This window comes from Microtus oregoni, unplaced genomic scaffold (assembly GCF_018167655.1).
Source record: "Microtus oregoni isolate MIOR12 unplaced genomic scaffold, Mior012 000000F_ref0000247, whole genome shotgun sequence".
NCBI lineage: Eukaryota > Metazoa > Chordata > Mammalia > Rodentia > Cricetidae > Microtus > Microtus oregoni.
The window spans coordinates 76,558,862-76,579,239 of NW_024543059.1; the positions used below are offsets into that span (position 1 = coordinate 76,558,862).

Below are 20,378 nucleotides of genomic sequence, written 5' to 3' on the forward strand. Positions count from 1 at the left end.
TATGTTAGCTTTAAAATAAAAAGGGTTTTATCCATTTATTCCACATATATACCAGTAAGTACTGTGCAAATAAACACACAGGGGAGACTTGAAGAGCGCTAACGGTGGCCCATCCTGTCCATCCCCCTGGAGAAGTATCTATGCAGTATAGTGCTGTGCCTACCTTCTCTGTTTCATGTTTTTTTTTTTTTAACTTTTTATTGCGAATTGTTTTAGTTTTTTTTTTTTTTTTTTTTTTTTTTTCAAATATTTATTTATTTATTTATTAAGCCTACAGGCCAGAAGAGGGCACCAGATCTCATTCCAGATGGTTGTGAGCCACCATGTGGTTGCTGGGAATTGAACTCAGGACCTTCGGAAGAGCAGGCAATGCTCTTAACCACTGAGCCATCTCGCCAGCCCGAATTGTTTTAGTTTTTAAGTGGTGGAACAATTCATGTATTTCAAGTTCAGAAGATTCTGCTAGTGGTCTGGACTGGAGCTGTCGGCACATGAACTTTAGATACTACTGTACATTGTTTATGCATGCTGATATTCTCAGGAATGGTTTTCTGACCTTTTTTAAAATTGGTTTCTTTCACAAACAAGACATCTGCCTGTCATACAAACATCTGCCTGTCTTAATATAAAATGCAGCCCTCTTTAAAGAACAAATTCTTACATGCACTTATTCAGCATGGTGTTTAAATAGTGCAACTTTTTTGTATCAGAGGCTTTACAGTAAAGAAAAATATTAAAAATATACAGTATAAAACAATTCTGAATTTACAATACCAATACTCCTGGCCATGTTTTTTGTTGTTGTGGGTTTTGTTAATGAGATTTATCCTTAGATTTTTCTTTTTCCTTTTTCTTCTGCTTGTTTTTCAAAATAATCTTTAAGAAGACGGTCCAGCTGTGGTTCACACTGGCTTGCATGTTGCAATCCATCTTCCCTTCCTGAAGAGATACAGAACATAAGAACTGTTCTTTACAGGGGCTTCCATGTTATTGTCCCCTCAGGCATCTCCCAAGGGACATGGGCCCCAGCTTTTCCTCATAAACCACCCAGGAATTAAGCCCACAAAGTCAGTTTTGATTAAAAATGCTTGAAATAAGTACATTTTTATTTTACCTTCACAGTGTTGGATCACATGCCCCCATAGGTGATTTTTCCTCAAACAGGATAAGCTTCCCACAATCAACAAATGCCTTCTTCCTCTGGTCAACGCAACATTCATTCGCTTTTCTGAGTCAATGAACCCTACTTGTCTTGTCCTCACGCAGGACAGAATAATGATCTCCTTCTCAGCGCCCTGAAAGGCATCCACTGTGGACACCTGCACAGCTTTAACATCGGGATAGCCGGCGTCCACAGCGCTCAGTAAATGGCAAATCTGCAGAGAAAGGAGCAGACTCATAAAGTACAGAGATTATGAAGAACCTAGTCCCCAAACTGGTCAACACAACCATTTGAAGCAAACTAATTCAGGAACATCTTTCTTATAACTCATGAGGATTTAGGTTAAAAGCCTCTAAAATTAAAAATGACATTATTTTTATTTATGAAGCATAACCGAGTGATGATTAACCTATTGCATGGATTTTATTTGTATATGATAATTTGAACTGATAAGAAGCTGATAATGAATAAGAAAAATACTAAGAGAAAGAAGATTATAAAAATCTACTTAGAAGTAACTAGCTCTTTTGTACATCCTTAATTTACTGATGAAATATAATAATGCAAGAACATTTTGAAAAACAGAGTCTCAATTCCATCTGTCCCCAGACACAAAGCATACACCACATTTCTTCCTCTAATCTGTTTATTTGCATTTTGTCTCAACAGCTGTAAAGTGAATTTAATTAAACCTTGTTAGGTTTACATTGAGTTATGCAGAAAAAATCCAGGCCAGGAAAATACATCAGAATGTTCTTTTGTAAGTATACACATGACAGTCCCAAAGGTCTCAGGGACCAAAGTGAACTACTGCAAACGTAAAACCAAATATTATAGAATATGATGCTTAACATGTGACAAATATCACCCTATGCAGCACATACCTTGTACATTTGTGATTTGTATAATGTTATCACCCCAATCATGGAGCCCGCTATTCCACTCGCAATCAGTGATTGGATTAACTTGAGTGTAAAAGCAGCTTCTGCCACATTTTGAAAGCTGTTTTCTCTTTCAACCTGGAGTAAAAAACAGATCTCAAATTATCTTCCCAGAAAGGCCACAGGAAGACTCAGTGAAACCAGGCAAACAACAACAATAAAATTAAACCAGAAATTAAGTAGTGATTCCCATCAACACTGATGTCATTCACCTGCTCTGCTCCGGTAACATTATAGAAACACAGCGTGGGCAGCCACTCCAGTACAGGGCTCCTCTCTGTCTCTGAAACGCCATTCACGAGGTTTCCTTCATAAAACAGATCGTTAGCTATGGCACTGATGACTGGGTGACAGCGGTATTGGGTTCTCAGCAGAATGGGTTTGTGACCCTAAGAAATTTAGATGGGGGAAAACAAAAATTAAAAGACAGTATTTTCTTTTCTCTAGAGAAAGAGAAATCATATTTAGAAGTTTTTAATGTTACATCATGTTCTTAGATAAGTTACAACAATGAGAGAACAGACTACAGATAAAATATTTTAAAACAAATTATAAAGTATGTTCACAGACTATAAAACCCAAAATGCAGAGTAAGCCAACATTGTGCTTTTATAATCTCCTGGAGTTTGGTCTAGTAGTTAAGGTCTTCTAACATTAGGCAGGCCTAGTATACACGCCTGTGATCTCAGCTCTAGGGAGGATAAGGCAGGCAGATCACAAGTGCAAGCTCTATCTGGACTAAACAAGAAGTTCTAAGCCAACTTAGACACTGTCTCAAAATGCCAAGTGAAAAGAGGGCTGTGGTGTTTGGCCAAGGCAACAGTGTTGCCTACTATCCACCAGGCCCTAGGTCAACACCTGCTACCACAGCTACCACAGATAGTTACTGACAGTTTGTTCACTTTCTTCCTTGGTACAGCCACTGCTTCATCAGAATATGCAAAGCAGCTCCAGCTCTCACTACTGCGCCCTTGCATCCCAGTCTCACCACTCCAGGGAGCTTCTGGAGAAAATTATCTGCAAAACTTCCTGGTGGGGCTGGAGAGATGGCTCAGTGGTTAAGAGCACCGCCTGCTCTTCCAAAGGCCCTGAGTTCAATTCCCAGCAACCACATGGTGGCTCACAGCCATCTGTAGTGAGATCTGGTGCCCTCTTCTGGCCTGCAGGCACACATGCAGACAGAATACTGAGAATATACATAATAAATAAATAAAAATTAAAAAAAAAAAAACTTCCTGGTGTTACTAAAACAAACCAAGCAATGCCAAGAGAAGAGAGCTGTGTCCAGGGACAGGAGCCAAGTGCTCAGAGAACAGAAGGAAGCCTTCTCAGAAACAAGACCAGAGGTTTACCAGGTACAAGGCTGCAGCAGGGAGCGGGGAGGGAGGGGGGAAATGCAAATTAAAACTGCTTTGAGATTCCATTTCACAGTCAGGATGACTATCATCAAGAAAACACATGAAGGGGACTGGAGAGGCAATGCCACGGTTAAGAGCAATGTTCAATCCCCAGCTGCCACATGGCAGCTTAACGACTTTAACTCCAGTCCCAATGCCTTTCCTCGCCCCTGCAGGCACTGCACATACATGGTGTACAGACATACATGCAGGCAAACACTCAGTATGTATAAAAACAAGTACAATCTCAAAAACAAAACTAAAACCACTAAAGCAAACACATGGTGATAAATGCCAGTGAGCATGCGGAGGACACCCTTTGGTCTCATGCTGCAGGAGTGAAAAGAGATTTGGCAACTATAAAAACTCAGTTTGGAAGTTTCTTAATAAATAAATAAATTTAAAAATATAAATACATAGCTTGGCAGTGGTGGTACATTTCTTTAATCCCAGCACTCGGAAGGCATAGGCAGGCGGAGCTCTGTGAGTGCTGTAGGAAGTATTACAGCTTATATTTACCCACCTACTGGGGTGTGGCCCTTCTGTCGTTCCCCTTGCTTGGCTGCTCTTTTGGATCACGTGATTCAACCGGTCAAGCAGAGGATTCTGATTTGTGGGTTTACCCCTGAATAACTATCTATCTCTCGATTCTGAGTGAGTGTGGGATTTCTTTTAAGCATCCGACCACCATAACACATTTGAGTGAAATGTCAAGGTGAAAGGCATTTTTACATGCTAACAAAAATAAATAAAAATTTAAGTATTTGCAGAAAATTCCTTTTTTTTTTTTCCATTAGGGGAAAAAATTAGAACTAGGTAGAGGTTGCTGGGTACTGTGACGAAACGTCACTTCACTGTTCCTCTTCACACTCATGGATAATGGAAGGTGGCGCACACAGAGAAACACTTCTGTATTTAAACTATGTTAGACAAGAGGATTCCACTGCCTATAAGATGAATACTTTTCAAAGACCTCCAACTACAAACTATTTAAGAACAAGGATAAGGTACCGTGTCCTTTACCCACCCTCACAGTATACAATCAATAACTTGAAGTAGTGAGGAGTACATGCCATTAAGCAAAGCCGATCAAAAAGAGTTTGTTCCAATCCATTTTCATGAACTGCATCAGAACCCTGAATTGTAGGAGGCAGCTGTTTGGGGTCTCCAACAAGAATTAACTTTTCACACTCAAACCTAAAAAGGAATAATTTAGAAAATTAATCTAAGCAAAGAGAAAAGGTATACTAACATCAGTCATTGCTCTTTCTGAAATGTGTTCTTAGAATTCAAATGTAGAAAGTGCTCTAAGAGCTAGCAAGGTTCAACGGTGCTAGCCGGCATATTAAAGGTTTTGAAATGTTACCTCACAGAATCTTGGGTTAGGCAGAGTAGAAAAGTGCTTTAAGGCCTTTGATCTCTGGCATTTCATATAAAAGCTGGACAGCAGCAGTGTATAAACCCACTGGGGGCTTAGAGACAGGAGGATCTGGGGACTCACTGCCAGACCAGCTGAAATGGTGAGCCGTGGCTTCAGTGAGACCCTACCTCAAAAAATAAGAAGACAGCTGGAAAGATGGCTCAGTGAGTAGGAGCACTTGTTCTTGCAGAGGACAAGGCTTGATTCCTAGCACCCACAGGGCAGCAACTGTCCACCAACTCCAGGTCACACATGTACACAGACATATGAGCAAAACACTCATACACATAAAATAGAGTAAAAAAAATAAAATGTTAAAATTAGAAAAGGAAAAGAATGTGAAGAAGAACTACAAAGGAATACATTAGATGTCTACTCTGGCCTCACATGTATACACATCTATCTGATACACATGGGTGAACACTGATACACACACCCATGTGGACGGACACACTTTCACTTAACATACATTTTTTTTCACATAAAATATATTAGGTGTCCCTTGCTTCTACATAGAGTTAGTGTTTCACAGAACACATTTGAGAAACAGTGATCTTAAGACGCCGGAACTCTAAAGCTGTCATCTAATTCTTTGGCTTCAACTATTTTAGAAGTGAGATAAACAAGGCCTGTAGGACAAAATGTCTAAGTAAGAGCAAGACAGTGTGGGAAAGTCCTAGGTTCACAGACAAACCTGTATCCAAATCTCTACCCTATCTTTCATATCTGTGGCTCTCCTTGCTTCACGTTCTTATCTCCTGGAGGGAGAAACTCCTCACATGGCTGTTTAAAGGACCAAATGAAGGCCACAATTTACTTAGAAGACAGCAGAACTGTTACTACTCTGTGCTCCACCCAGGGACTCAGTGACCCTCCACCTGGTTGCTGGAGAGTGACCAAATCAGCCTGATTGCCCAGTGACATTTCAGTGAAAAGCTAAATGCCCGGGAGTCTCCAGAGTCCCAGGCAAGCCCTAACAGCTGGTGTCCTACCGACTGATGAACTGGGGGCTGAGCAAGTCTCCAGGTCCTACAGTGGTGGACTCTTCCTTAGAGTTGCCTTATTTTTATTCTCCATGGTACTGGGATTAAACCCAGGAATCATATTAACCATGTTTAGATTTCACACTCCTAAATTTCTGGAGACGGGGGTGGAGCAAAGGCAAGTGGTTAAGAGCACTGGCTGCTCTTCTAGAGGTCCTGAGTTCAATTCCCAGCAGCCACATGGTGGCTCACAACCATCTCTAACGAGACCTGGTGTCTCTTCTGGTGTGCAGGCATACATGTAGGCAGAACACTGTACACATAATAATAAACATTTTTTAAAAATTCTGGGGAAAAAATTTTCATTTTCAATGTGCTTTTCTTTATATTCTTTCATAAGCTTAAAAAATACTTTCAAAAGCTAAACCATCAAATCATACAAGAGAAAGGAAATCAGAGGACACTGCCCAGTAGAGTTAGGAACCACTAATCTAGCTAACAGAGAAGTCCTGTAATGGTCCTAGCACTAATCCTCTTATGGCTTTAAGGACTGTGTGATTCCAATGGCTAAACTATAGGTCTACAAAATTTTAATATATTTACTTCAAAAAGTTTCTCTCTATTATTTAAAAAACTAATGTTAGTAACTGAATTGCTAAGAATTCTGACAAGTGTCTGTTAGGTCTGAAATAACTGACTTGTGTGTGTTTTGGGAAGAGTCTTTTGGGTTACCTTGCAATAGGAAGGAGTGAGGCTGGTTCTGTCATCTGGCTGCACTCATCCAGCACAACCACAGGGAATTTAAGGTCATTCATGCATGGGAATGGGCAGGCTGCACAGGTAATGCCAACAACTCGAACCTTTATTTAAAAAAAGAAAAAAAATGTGCTTTTGAGACAAAGACTAGATAGCCCAGGCTAGCTTACAATGCACTATGTGGCCCATGCTTAGCCTCAAAACCTACCTCAGCCTCTCTCCAAAGTGTTGAGATTATGGTTGTGAGTCACCATGCCCAGACAAACAAAAAAATATCACTAACCAATGGCTTTTAAAAGTAAATCAAGAATTTACTGGAGAACTTGAAGGTTAAGCCAGACTATTAACCAAACCTATGATTCCTGCTCATAAGAAATCAGTTGTCATTTTATTGCTACATTTTCATTACTCTCACATACAAAGTAGGTGTTACAGAAAACAAGCTACTTTATAAGGTCATTAGCAAGAACACATTCACTCTGATATTAAACATAAGAAACATATTAAATGGTTCAGGAAGCTTCAAGGATGACGTATGTTTTCCTTTATCTTCCAGGTATGCCTGAATTAACAGAACACATATTTTATTAACACTGATCCATGTTTTCCACAAAGAACACAGAATATGTTAACAAAACCAGCCTTTGCTTAACTTCTGAACGCTATAGCACTGTGTTTACTTAAATAGGTAGCTGTCTAAGCAGGACATGCCTGTAATTCCAATGCTCAGGGGGTTGAGGCAAGAGGACCAGAAGTTCAAGGGCAGACTGGGCTACATAGTGAGTCTTTGATTCAAATAAAAGAAACTTCAAATGTACTTTCTTACCCGTTAGTGTATCTGAATTATATAAACCTTAAGTATTATATCAAAACATCATTGAGTTCAAGGCACAAAGCTTGAAAGGTTAATACTTAACAATTATATAATATGCAATAGAAAAATTTATGAACTTTTAAAATTATACATTGTTATCGATCCATTATCTGTGAGTTATACACATATATATTGTTTGAATGCTATGAATATATCCACATCCATTTCCCTTCCTATTATCTATAGTATAATGATGCCTGATAGCAAGAGCAGTCCAAATAAACAGAAGATCTATTTTTAAAAAATTACTTCTTTTTAGGACTAGAGTGATGGCTCAGCAGTTAAGAGCACTAGCTGCTTGCTCTTCCAGAGGTCCTGAGTTCAATTCCCAACAGCCACATGGAGTCTCACAACCATCTGTAACTGTAGTCCCTTGTGATCTGAATACACATATACATATATAAATAAATCTTTAAAAAATTCATTTTTTGAGATTATAATATAATCAGATCAGCCAGGACTACACAGTTAAGACCCCATAACAAAAACAAAAACAGTAACGTGGGAGCTCCTAGAATGCAAATCTAGCATGTACTGGTCATTACTTCCCACTTTGCTTTCCCTGTAAAGTTTCTGTGACGCCCACCACATTTGCACTGCTCCCCACCAGAGCGGCGGGTGGAGGCAGGTGGAGGTTGCTTCCTGGCCTCACTGATGTAGGTTTGACACATGCCTTATAAGTTAGAGCAGACAGAATGTAGAGGACAGGACATGAGCAGAAGCTTTAAAGGTCTAGCCTGCTCTCATGTGCTGCTTTAAGTACAAGGTCGTTTGCAAACTAAACAAAGAAAAAGCCTGGCTCCCAGTCTAAGCTGAGACACAGCAGCTGACATGGAGTCATAAGCTGTCCTGAGATCCTGTTGTTCAGCAGCATGACCTCAGCAACAGCTGACCAAGACAAGGTCTTGGATAGGCTGGTTTCCCAAAATCTCTTTGTAGAAATTGATCAACATCCACATGGTCCAAGAGAGCCAATGACTTTCCTTTTTCTTTACCCATTGTCCTGTTTCTCACGTACGACTTTCATAAGATGAAGCCATTGAATCTTTCTATTCTATTCATAAAACCCTTCACCAAGGAGATAATACTTATTACAGCCCAGGCACCTAGCACCCAATGCCTGGGAGCAAGTGGAGTGCTACTTGGATTCATGGGCACAGACAGATCCTCAGGGGCCTGGCTTTCTAGGAGTACATCAAAGACAAATTTGCACTTTGATATCTCACCCATAGTAAAAACTTTTTTCTTTCTCCCAGAATACAATTTTTACCGAGTTCACCGAGAACTTATTCAAAGCTTCCAATTTTTGTCTTCAGGCTTCTATGTAAAGGAAAAATAAAGAATGCTGAAGGCATGGTAAGATGTTCACCACAAACTTGAAGAATGTTTGCAGCAATCAAAAGATGCAGTAGGTAAGATATGTAAGGACACAGAAGGCACACAACTTGTTGAATCTAAGATCATCCATCCCACAACTAAAGAGACTCAATCTGAGCACAAGAGACAAATCAGCAATTTCACCTCACCTGCTTCAGCAGAGTTCTATTGGTCCCTAGTTTGTGCTGCTCAATACTTTTTCTCACATAAACCCTTTCTATAGCAGTCAGTTCTTCCTTCATCAATGCATGGAGTTCTTTCAATTGTTCATTTTCATTTTCTGCGCCAGCATGCAAGCTGAAATTGAATAACATGAAAGAATATTCCTTGTTTATTTCATTTCCTTTTTTTAAAAAAGAGATTATTTATTATGCACACAGTGTTCTGCTTGCATACATGCCTGCAGGACAGAAGAGGTCATGAGATCTCATGGATGGTTGTGAACCACCATGTGGTTACTGGCAACTGAACTCAGGACCTTTGGAAGAGCAGCCACAGTTCTTAACCTCTGAGCCATCTCCCCAGCCCCTATTTCAATTCTCATCATATACTCTTATACACCACAAGGAATAAAGTGGATTAGATTTTTTATGTTTGTTTACTTGTTTTTGCTTTCCTGAGACAAGATCTCACTGTTTAGTCCTAGCTGTCCCGGGATTAGCTATGGAGATGATATTGACTTCAAACTCACAGAGAACCGCCTGTTTCTGCCTCCCAAGACCCAAAATTAAAGGCATGCACCACGACATCTACTTTGGCTTACTCTTTCTAGTTAGAATTTCTACTTAGGTTTCCTAATCTAACTAAAGCTATCTCTTTCTCAAAGGCCAAATTTCAGGTTGAAAAACATTTTCATATTTCCTTTTTTAAACTTTCTTCATATTTATTCTTTGTGACTTTCACATCATGCCTCCCAATCCCACCCATCTCTCTCCCCCAACACCCCAAAAATGAAATCAAAATAAAATTTAAGAGAAAAAGGAGGGGGAAAAAGGAAGAAGGGGAAAGGGAAATCTCATTGTGGATGCTGCAATGTGACACGGTGAGTCATGCAGTAAACCCCCTTATCCATACATTTTTTACATGAAGGTGTTCATTGCAAAGAATCATTGGTCTGGTTCGAGGCCCTTGCACCATCAATGGTGAGCCCTCACTGGGACTCTTCCTGGACATCCCACTGCTGCCCTGTGCTTTGGAGATCCTGGAGCCCTGGGTTCATCCACCACCCAGCCTCTAATGCTCCAGCAGATCACAGATGGGATGGATGTAGGGGTGGACCCATTTTCATACTTCTTAGAATATTCTGTGACTTTTAGGATTTAGCAGTCTCACCTGTACGGTAAGATTGGCTTGGCAATCTTCCTAACACTCCCAACTCTGATGAACTTTTCAAATCCAAGACTGAGAAGCCTTAAAGAAAATAAGACAAAAATAATTCTCCTTACTTACAAAACATCATGTAAAACAGTTTCATGTGGGTTTTTCTTATATGTGTGTGTGTGTGTGTGTGTGTGTATAAAATTTATTTTTTATTTTGTATGCACTAGTGTTTTGCCTGAATGTATATCTTTATGAGAGTGTTGGATTCTAGAGTTACAGACAGTTGTGAGCTACCATGTGGGTGCTGGGAATTGAACCTGGATCCTTTGGAATCAGTGCTCTTAACTGCTAAGCCATCTCTCCAACCCTTTGAACTTTTCTTTAAAGACAGTGTACCAGTATATAGCCCAGGCTATCCTTAAACTCTCAATGCTCAGCCTCCTGAGTGCTGGACATACAGATGTGCACAAACATGTTCAAGAATATTATTATTATTATTTCATAGGACTGTGTTCTAAGAGCTATAGATTCAATATGAAATATCTAAACTCAAATAAAGTAAAGCAATGTAGTTGAAAGACCTCTCACAGAACATATTTAACTCAGGCAGTTGGAGGTTAAGTCTTTCATTACAACTTCAGAACTTAAGTCCCACCATAACTGTGGGTGGCACCCCCTCCTTGGTCCCACATTAATTAAAAAGGAGAAAGGAAGTAAAGCCCCAGCCTCTGCCCTCTTCATACTTTGTTTCCAGTGTATGGGTGCATATGCCCAACTGCCCCATGCTTTTGCAGCCATGATTTCCCCACCAGGAGGCCCTGCACCTTGGAACTGTGGACATGATAAGCCTTTTCTTCCCTAAATAATTTTGTCAGCATATGAAGAAAAGTAACTAATAGGCCTCTGTTTAGAGAAAAGTTAGGTACTTCTCAATCTAAAATAGTTAGTGGTCATATTTCAATACAAGTTTGTATTAAATCTGTAATAATGAGGGGCAGTATTCTCAGAGTGATGCTACTATAGGGTAATAGGGTATTGTGTACTTTCATTTTTTCTTTTTTTTTAAATATTTTATTTATTTACCATGTATACAACATTCTGTCCGTGCGCATGTCTGCAGGCCAGAAGAGGGCACCAGACCCCATCACAGATGGCCATGAGCCACCATGTGGTTGCTGGGAATTGAACTCAGGACCTTTGGAAGAGCAGGCAATGCCCTCAACCCCTGAGCCATCTCTCCAGCCCCCCCTTTCATTTTTTCTAAAACACAAACAAATGAAAAACAAAATCCCTTTGTCTTATTCTTTCTATCACACTAGACAATGTCTGTTCCAACGCAGAAGAACGCTATTTCACTGTGAAGAAATAGAGGAACCCAGCCAATGTGCAATTGAGACATGTAAGATTCACAGGTTCACATTTCTCAGGTCCTTTTCAGAGATTCAAGTATTAAATAGTCTTCTAAAATGGCTGTGAGTGTGATTCAGTGGGAAAACACTCACTCTGTATGCACAAAGCCTCAGGTTCTATCCCTAGCATTGTACATATATACACACGCGCGCGCGCACACACACACACACACACACACACATACACAAAGGGAGAGGGAGCGAGACAGAGGGTGACAGAGAATGCACAGACTTCCTGTATTTTTATATCGGATGTTTACCTGCCCTTTTCATTCTAATCTCTCAATACATGTTTTCTAACAGTCTCATGTAAATTTTCATTTCAGGCTAAGAAATCTAAGTTTGTTCTTTCCATTGAAGTGCTAGGAAATTCCTCATTATCTTAGATGTTTTAAAAATGCTATCCTTAGTCACTCTTAGATTTCTCATGAGAGTGCACAATAGCAAAACTTTCCCGGTGGGCAATTTTATAAAATATATCAAGAAGCTTAGGATGTGTCTAATTTTTACCCTAGCTTAGGTCGCTTTCCTTAGCTTACAAGTTGGCTTGATGGGTAAAAGCGCTTGTTGCATAAGTCACACAGGCTACATTTGATCCACAGAACCTGTGGTATGAAGGGAGAACTCACTTCTGAAAATTGTTCCCACACCTCCGTGCACGCGCTGTGGTACAGGTGTGCCCATAATCTGTCCGTCTGACTGTTGTGTCTCTCTCTGTCACACGTAGTTTTTTTAAAGTTATTTTAAAAACAAGAAATAGAGATAGATATAAAGACTTATGTCCAAGATTTTTGTCACAATATAATTTATATTGGTAAAATTTTGAAATTTACTGATTAAAAATTACTTGAATAATGGCATAAGCAAATCAATAAATATAATTATGAAAAGTTATTGGGCATTGTATCACATAGCTTGAAACCAAGCGCTCAAAAGGCAGAGGTAGATGAATCTCTAAGTTCCAAAACAGCCAGGAAGTAAGCTCCAGTACACATGTATGTGCACATCCATGTGTGTTGTACATGTTAGGCCACTGCTTCTCTACTGAGCTACATCCCCAGTCTAAAATAATCTTTAAATGTAAAATGTTGTCTCCACATGTATGTATGCTGTGGTACACACACATACACATACACAGACAGACAACAGACAGACAGATATTAGAGATGGGGGGGGATATTTAACAAAAAGACTAGCTATGAGTCATGGATTTATAAAATAAAAGCCGTTATTTATTCTGATATTCAGATAAATACTAAATTATTGGTAAATATTCAGCATTTCCTTGGTATTTAAAAACTGCATTTATTTATTGTCTGTGTATGTGTGCATGCTCATGCTAATTTGGGCACACATGCCTACGTTCATCAGGCTTGGCAGCAAATGCCTTTACCTGTTGGCCCATCTCACCAGTCCGTCTTTGTAATTAACAAACAAACAAAAAAGTAAGACCACTTGCTATGCAAGCGTGAGTCCTGAGCTCAAATCCTTAGCACACCACATTAGAAACCAAAAACCTGACACGGTCATGCAATCACCTATAACGTCGCACTGTGGGACAGAGGCTAGATCCAGGCTCAGAAAGAGACCCTGTCTCCAAGTAATAAGGCAGAGTGATAAAGAAGGATATGGCATTCTCCTCTGAGCTCTATACATATAAAGTTGTGTACTTGTACCACCGAGAGAGAGTAAATTAAAAATTCTTATGTATTTACTATTATTGTTATTGCCTTCTTTGTATCCCTCTTATGAAAACAATGCTATAACTTACATTGTTCAGCTATATTAATGTGTTTATACAGGTTCATGAGTAAGAGAATGGGCTATAACTGTTGGTTTGGGGATTGGATTTTAACTTACATCTATAATAATAAACCCAACCCTCCGAGTCAGAGGCAAAGGATTTTTACTTATGACAAGAAATAGCATAAGCACCACGGTGTGTGCGAGTCCTTTGGTCCCCACAATCCACCAGGAGATGTAGAACATCATGGCAGATGCCTGCACATGCAATGGGTTCAACAGTCAGCTAAGGAGCACTGCACTGAGGTTGGATATCCACCACTCTTAGCAACAAGCAATGAGCAGTCCTCCCTTTAATTTCAAAGGATGATATTACCTCATCAGTCCAACTTGCAACCCTGAGAAATACCTTTCAAAGGAATGCTCAAGGCTCACACCAGACGGCCTCCCCCAACAATACACTTTCAGCTCTACATGCTCTTGGCTGAACTTGCATTTTAGAGGGTTATTCTAAACTGTTTATGACAAACTGTCAGATAAATGAACAATTACTACTTAAGAAACTAGACTGTTACTACTTCATAGCCCTTGGGTCAGAAGCAATGGCCTTGAATTCTTGTCAGGCAGCAAGAATACATATGGACATTGGGAATAATCTAAAATATCAGTTATTTAAATCCGCCTGTCATACTTACCCAAGAAGCACTCTATCAACAGCTACATTAGTGGAAGAAGAAATGAGAAGCTTCCAAGGCCTTGCATTTCCAACTGTTTCAGCATTACACTTTTCAAACAGTTGTACAAAGAACAAAATCACCACAGCCAGCAAATAGCTTTTGCCTGCTCCAAAAACACCTAAAATATCACAAAAACTTCTATGAATGTACAAGCAATATTTTCTCTATCTTGCCCTCCTTCATTTAATTAATTTATTCAAAAACGATGTCCACTTGTGCTCGCAAGAGGATAAACAGATAAACATTATCATCTTCAGTAAGGCTACAGTCAACAGGATAAATAGGTAAAGATATGGTATGGAAATAGGGTAACATTGCTATGGAACCAGAGAAGGAAGACTATCTTTGCCTTGGTGGAGAAGGGAAGATGTCCTTTAAAAAAAGAAGTCGCAGAACTAAGTCTCCCAGAATCCCACACCAACAGTCTACAAAATGTCAGCTAAGCATTTTAAAAGTATTCTTAGAAATTTCTAGGTATATAGCAAGCAGGCAAGAATGGAGGTTTGGGTAAGCAAAGTGATATACCACAGAGGATAAATCAAACTTGGGAGGCACAGGCAGGTGGATCTCTGTGAGTTCCAGGCCAGTCAGTCTATGTCAAACAAAGATAAATCATAAGTCTACTATGGCTAAAATTTTTGAAATTTCTCTGGAAGCTGGTAGACAGACACTGAAGGATTTTAAACAACAGAACTGACTTGTAAGAGTGTGTGTCTTAGAAACTATGTGGAAGCTGAGCAGTGGCGGCACATACCCTTAATTTTAGCACTTGGGAGGCTGACACAGGCGGTTTGAGACCAGCCTGGCCTACAAAGTGAGTTCCAGGATTGTTAGGGCTGTTACACAGAAAAACACTGTCTCAGAAAAGCATTTAAGAGAGAGAGAGAGAGAGAGAGAGAGAGAGAGAGAATGGAAGGAAGGAAGGAAGGAAGGAAGGAAGGAAGGAAGGAAGGAAGGAAGACTACATGGGTCAAATGAGAAAAGGTGAAACTACAATGGAGCATCAGCATAAATGCTAACTGTACTGAGGGACCCACATGCTGTGCACTCCTCTAAGCATTCTACTTACATTTAATCATTTAAGCATCCAACCATATGAGGTATATGCTATTTTTAATCCACATTTCCAGGAAATCAAAGCTAAGAAGTAAGTCTCCTATTCAAAATCATACAGTCAATAAATAGGGAAATCAAAGCTAAGAAGTAAGTCTCCTATTCAAAATCATACAGTCAATAAATAGTGATGGAGCCAGGATATGAAAGCAGTGTTCTAATTTAAGATTCCACATTCTTATCCACTAGAAAACTACGAAAGAGCAGGATAACCTATAAATGTCTACATTTACTATGACTATCTATTTCTTACCATGAATGATTGTGATAGGCAGGGGAGGAGTGCAGGGCTCCAGTGTGTCATCACCACTTTCTTGAGAGGCCATCATTTGAGCTATCTGAATTAGTGCTGTAGCTTGATCCTTGTTCAACCTGTGTATATGAATCAACTCACTAGCTAACTGCAGGGTGGCTCCCAAGTTCAGGAGTTCAAATTTTGTTTTAATATTTGCAACGGCTGGTGGGATAAATTTTCTTTTACTGACATTTTTATTGCTAACTGTAGCTGGCCGAGACCTAGTAAAAAGAGAGCACATCAGAAACATGACTTTTGAAATGTGTGACTGGACTCATTCATAACTTAGCTTAAATTTTACAGTTGTCAGAGAATTTCTGGAGGATAGGCTTCAATTTGGAGGGTGCAAGAGAACTAATATTTACGAAATACATACTATATTCTGGCATGAACTTAAGTAGTTTATATACTTTTCACACACAAAAAAATAATGACCCCAAGTAGAGATATTCAAATATTGAATTAATAATCTAATTAATAGATTGGTTTAGATAATTAACATAGTTTCTACTTCAGGCAAAATTACAATAGACAAATAATTTTATTGTTATGTATAAGATATAAAAATGAAGTTACGGTCTGGAGAAATGGTTCTGTGGTTAAGAGCATTGGCTGCTCTTCCAGAGGATCTGGGTTCAATTCCCAGCAACCACATGGCAGTTCACAACTGTCCAATTCTAGGGGATCTAACACCCATGGCAAAATACCAATGCACATAAAATAAAACTAAATTAAAAATGTATAAAAAATTAAAATATAAAAGTGATGTTATAAGGCTTTAAAAGCAAAACAAAACAAAAACCTAGGGTATTATGACAAAGAAAAGGGTAATGCTGCAAGATAATAACAATTCAAACTGGAAGATAGTGGTAAAGCACTTGTATGGGGATGGATGCCTAGTGCAAGAAAACATTCTTTTTTCATTTTAATGCATTCACTTTCCAGTTGTTATAATTAAGTTATACATTCTTTGATTTATTAAAACAAGGTGTCATGTATCCCAGATTGACCTGAAACTCTCAATGTTGTTAAAGATGGACTAGAATTCATGATTTTCCCATCTCCACCTCTGAAACGGAAAGAGTACAATATATTACCACAGCTGCTTTATGTGGTAATAAATATGAAACCTAGGGTCTCAAGGATATTGCAAAATGAGCTGTAGCCGAGCCCCATTTCTGATTTTTTTTTTAAAAAAAGTTTTGATATTAGAGAAATTAAAATGTGAGATACAGGTAATTAGAATAAAAATAGTATCAACATCAACACTATCAGATCGTTGTTTTGGATGCTAAGCAATATATAACATAAAGATACAGAAAGGCTGGAAAGAGGCTCGGGGGTGAAGAGCACTGGCTGTTCTTCCAGGGAACCCAGGTTCCACTCCCAGCATCCACACAGCAGTACACAACTGGCTGTGTATCTAGTCCTAGGACATCCAATAGCCTTTCTGACCCTCAGACCAGGGACACACATGGTGGACACACATGCATGTATGTAGGCAAAACACCAGATACACCATACACAGTAAAAACCATATAGATGAATAAAATTATGCACTATAACGATCCTTTAAAAAGTTGTCCCCAAGATAAAGAGAAATAAATTTCACTATGAGCCCAAACCACAATAAATAAACAGATGGAAGGGAAGTAATACATACTTTTTTTCCTTTCCTCTTACAAATTTTATTTATATATTTTTGGTGCTAGGGATCAAGGCTAGAGCCTCCCACATGCTGACAGCATTCTACCACTGAGCCACATCTGTTTTATGCTTAACTTCTAATACACGGTAATCTCCTAATCTAAAAGATAATTAAAATTTTGTTGGTGAAATATATTTAATGTTGTTATTGCACTTTCAGTTACCATCTAGGCTGATTAATTTTTTTGTCAACTTGATACAAGCTCTTGTCACCTGGGATGAGGGAACCTCAGTCAAGAAAACAACTCCATCATATTGGCCCATGGGAAAACCTGTGGGGCATTTTCTTGATTAATGATTGATGAAGAAGGGTTCAGCCCACTGTAGGTTATGCTACCCTACCCCTAGGCAGGGGACTCTGAGTTGAAAAAAAAAAAAAAGGCAGATTCAGCAAGCCAGTAAGCTATGTTCCTCCATGGTCTCTGTTTCAGTTCCTGCCTCCAGGTTTCTGCACTGAGTTCCTGCCCTGTTTCCCTTCATGACAAACTATACACTGGGAGATAAAATTAAGCCTTTCCTCCCAAGCTGCTTCTGATGATAGTGTTTATCACAGCAACAGAAAACAACAGAAAGCAAACTAGGACACCATAATTTAAAACCAATGATCAAGGATAAAAAATGACTTACATTGCTAACAGGTATGGCATTACTGGAAGAGTCGCTGGGTTAAAGTAGTCCTGAATGTTCTGCAGTGTTGTCAGCTCTGTGCTGGCATTACAAACCAATAATGCATGGACTGTTACTACAGAGAAAACGTAGAAAATGAATATTAGATGTAAATAAAACCAACACAAACAAACTGATTAAATGTCCTTACAACTCGGGTTAGCTTCTGAACTAGTCAGAAGACAAAAAATGAAATTTTCAGGACATGCAGAGGTGTTTAAATGTCTATCTTTTACATTCTATGCTCTCCAGTCCTTTGAGTGTGAGCACTCATAAACTGCGTAACTGAAATCACACTTGGAACGATCAACAGTGTTGGTATTTAGGCATCTGTACTGGCCTGCTCTTGGGCTGCAGTCACTAAGAGCACCTTCTGTGCACACTCTTACGTTCCCTTTTAAAAGGTAGGCCTCGCCCACCTCCAATCTCTCTCTTTGTCTGTTCCTTTCTCTCTCTCTGCTTCTCTGCCTGTCTCTCCCCACCCCCATCTCTCTGCCTCTCTCTCCACTTCTGTGCTTCTGTCTTCAGAAGCCGGTCCCTTTCCCCTAATAAAATCTCCTCCATGTGAGTCCTGTTGCATGGCGTCTTTTTCTCCCGTGCTGCTTTTTAAGTTACAGCACACAGGAAATGAGAATCAGCAGCAGCAGTTCTTCTCAGTTAGCACAGCGCTTGTGCTGCAGAGATGTGCTTACGAAGTTCTCAAACTTTCGAGTATTTCTTCTTCAATCACTTATTAAAACATATAAAACTAGAATGTGAACATTGCTAAGAAAGCATCTGCAACAAACAAAATTGTCCACATGAAAAGTGATGAATTGTTAATTGGGCCCTTGTTAGAGTCATACTGGTTGACTATGTTTAGCCAGTTAAAAACGAATAGATCAGTTGAGTATAAAAAAGCATACCTTTAATCCCAACACATCTTTATCCCATAAGCAGGTCAATCACTGAGTTTGAGAACAGCCAGGTCTCATTAAATAAAGAAAGAAAGAAAATAAAGGGGGAAAAAGAGCAAGTCATGCAAGGCTATCATCCTAGCACTCCAGAGGCAGGATTTCTATGAGTCCATGGCTAGCCTGGACTCCACAGTAAGATCTTGTCTCAACCAAAAAGTGTTGAAATAGGAGCGGTGGGGCTGCGTCCCCAGCACCCCGGCTGCCTGGCTAGCTTATGACCGAAATAACAACACACAAACTATATTCATTTAATCACTGCTTGGCCCATTTCTATCTAGCCTCTTCTAGGCTAATTCTCACATATTAATTTAGCCCATTTCTAATCATCTGTGTAGCGCCCCTAGGTGCGCTTACCGGGAAGATTCTAGCCTATGTCCATCCTGGGCCGGAGCTTCATCGCATGCGTCTGCCTGGGAGCTGGGAGCATGGCGTCCCTCTGAGGCGTCTGCTCCCGAGAGGAGAGCTGTGGAGTCTGAGCTCACTTCCTTTTCCTCCCAGTGTTCTGTTCTGTTTACTCCTCCCACCTATCTTCTAACCAATGAGGGCCAAGCAGTTTCTTTTTATTTAACCAATGACCTTCCTCCATCAAAAAAGAAAGGGGGTTGGAGGGTAGTTGGAGATCAAAGCTTAAAAAAGATGAACTACTAGAAATCTGGGATCATTAAACGCTGTGTCTTTAGTTCACTATGGACTAAATTCAAGCATCAGAAATAGAGACTGAAATGTATAGTGTGGTCTCCAGAAACCTCCATATTCACAGAAATAGAGGGAAATAAATTTACTAAAGTCTCTTCTGCTACGAGACTCTCAGGACCCTAAATCAGTGAAATTTGTAATTTTCTATCTGAGACAAATATTATGTAGCCCAGGCCTAAAACTTTCCTTGCTAAAAGAAAAATAAGGTGGGTAGTCTGACTTCATAAAGACTTCTCAAGAGGGACTGGAGGGATGACTCAGCTGTTGAGTATCTGTTTCTCTTCCGGATGGCCAGGGTTGGAATGCCGTCACCCACATGGCAGCTCACAACCATCTGTAATCCCAGGTCCAGGGGTCCCGATGCCATGTTCTGGCTGCTGTGTACACCAGACATACATGTATGGCACAGAAATACATGCAAGCAAAACACTTAGACATATAAAAATAAATTCTATAAAGAGAATTTCTCAAAATGGCTTAGATAATCAAGATAAAAATCATATTCGGCTGAATCTCAAATTTCTAAAACCTCAGTGAAAAGATACATTGTTTACTAAATATACATTCAAAGTCCAAGAAAATTAGAACTCATCTAAATAAAATTATGTGAAAAAGGACTCATGTCCGAAGTTTACATTTTTAAAAACATCAGGTATGCCGGGCGATGGTGGCGCACGCCTTTAATCCCAGCACTCGGTAGGCAGAGGCAGGCGGATCTCTGTGAGTTCGAGACCAGCCTGGTCTACAGAGCTAGTTCCAGGACAGGCTCCAAAGCCACAGAGAAACCCTGTCTCGAAAAAGAAAAAAAAAAAAAAACATCAGGTAT

At 39.6% G+C, this 20,378-nt stretch overlaps 1 protein-coding gene across 1 annotated transcript in view; it reads right to left on the minus strand.

The window, feature by feature from the left end:
• Positions 1 to 385: 385 nt before the first annotated feature.
• Zgrf1 (zinc finger GRF-type containing 1) overlaps positions 386 to 20,378 on the minus strand; it is a 52,718-nt gene continuing 32,725 nt past the window's right edge. The window contains exons 16-26 of the mRNA XM_041630335.1: positions 17,862 to 17,976; positions 15,486 to 15,748; positions 14,078 to 14,237; positions 10,243 to 10,320; positions 9,060 to 9,207; positions 6,636 to 6,763; positions 4,574 to 4,697; positions 2,316 to 2,492; positions 2,047 to 2,181; positions 1,115 to 1,376; positions 386 to 939 (exon numbers count right to left, since the gene is read on the minus strand). Of these exons, the coding sequence (XP_041486269.1) occupies positions 830 to 939; positions 1,115 to 1,376; positions 2,047 to 2,181; positions 2,316 to 2,492; positions 4,574 to 4,697; positions 6,636 to 6,763; positions 9,060 to 9,207; positions 10,243 to 10,320; positions 14,078 to 14,237; positions 15,486 to 15,748; positions 17,862 to 17,976 (1,700 nt within the window). The 3' untranslated portion in view covers positions 386 to 829. The remainder of the gene's footprint in view (positions 940 to 1,114; positions 1,377 to 2,046; positions 2,182 to 2,315; positions 2,493 to 4,573; positions 4,698 to 6,635; positions 6,764 to 9,059; positions 9,208 to 10,242; positions 10,321 to 14,077; positions 14,238 to 15,485; positions 15,749 to 17,861; positions 17,977 to 20,378) is intronic.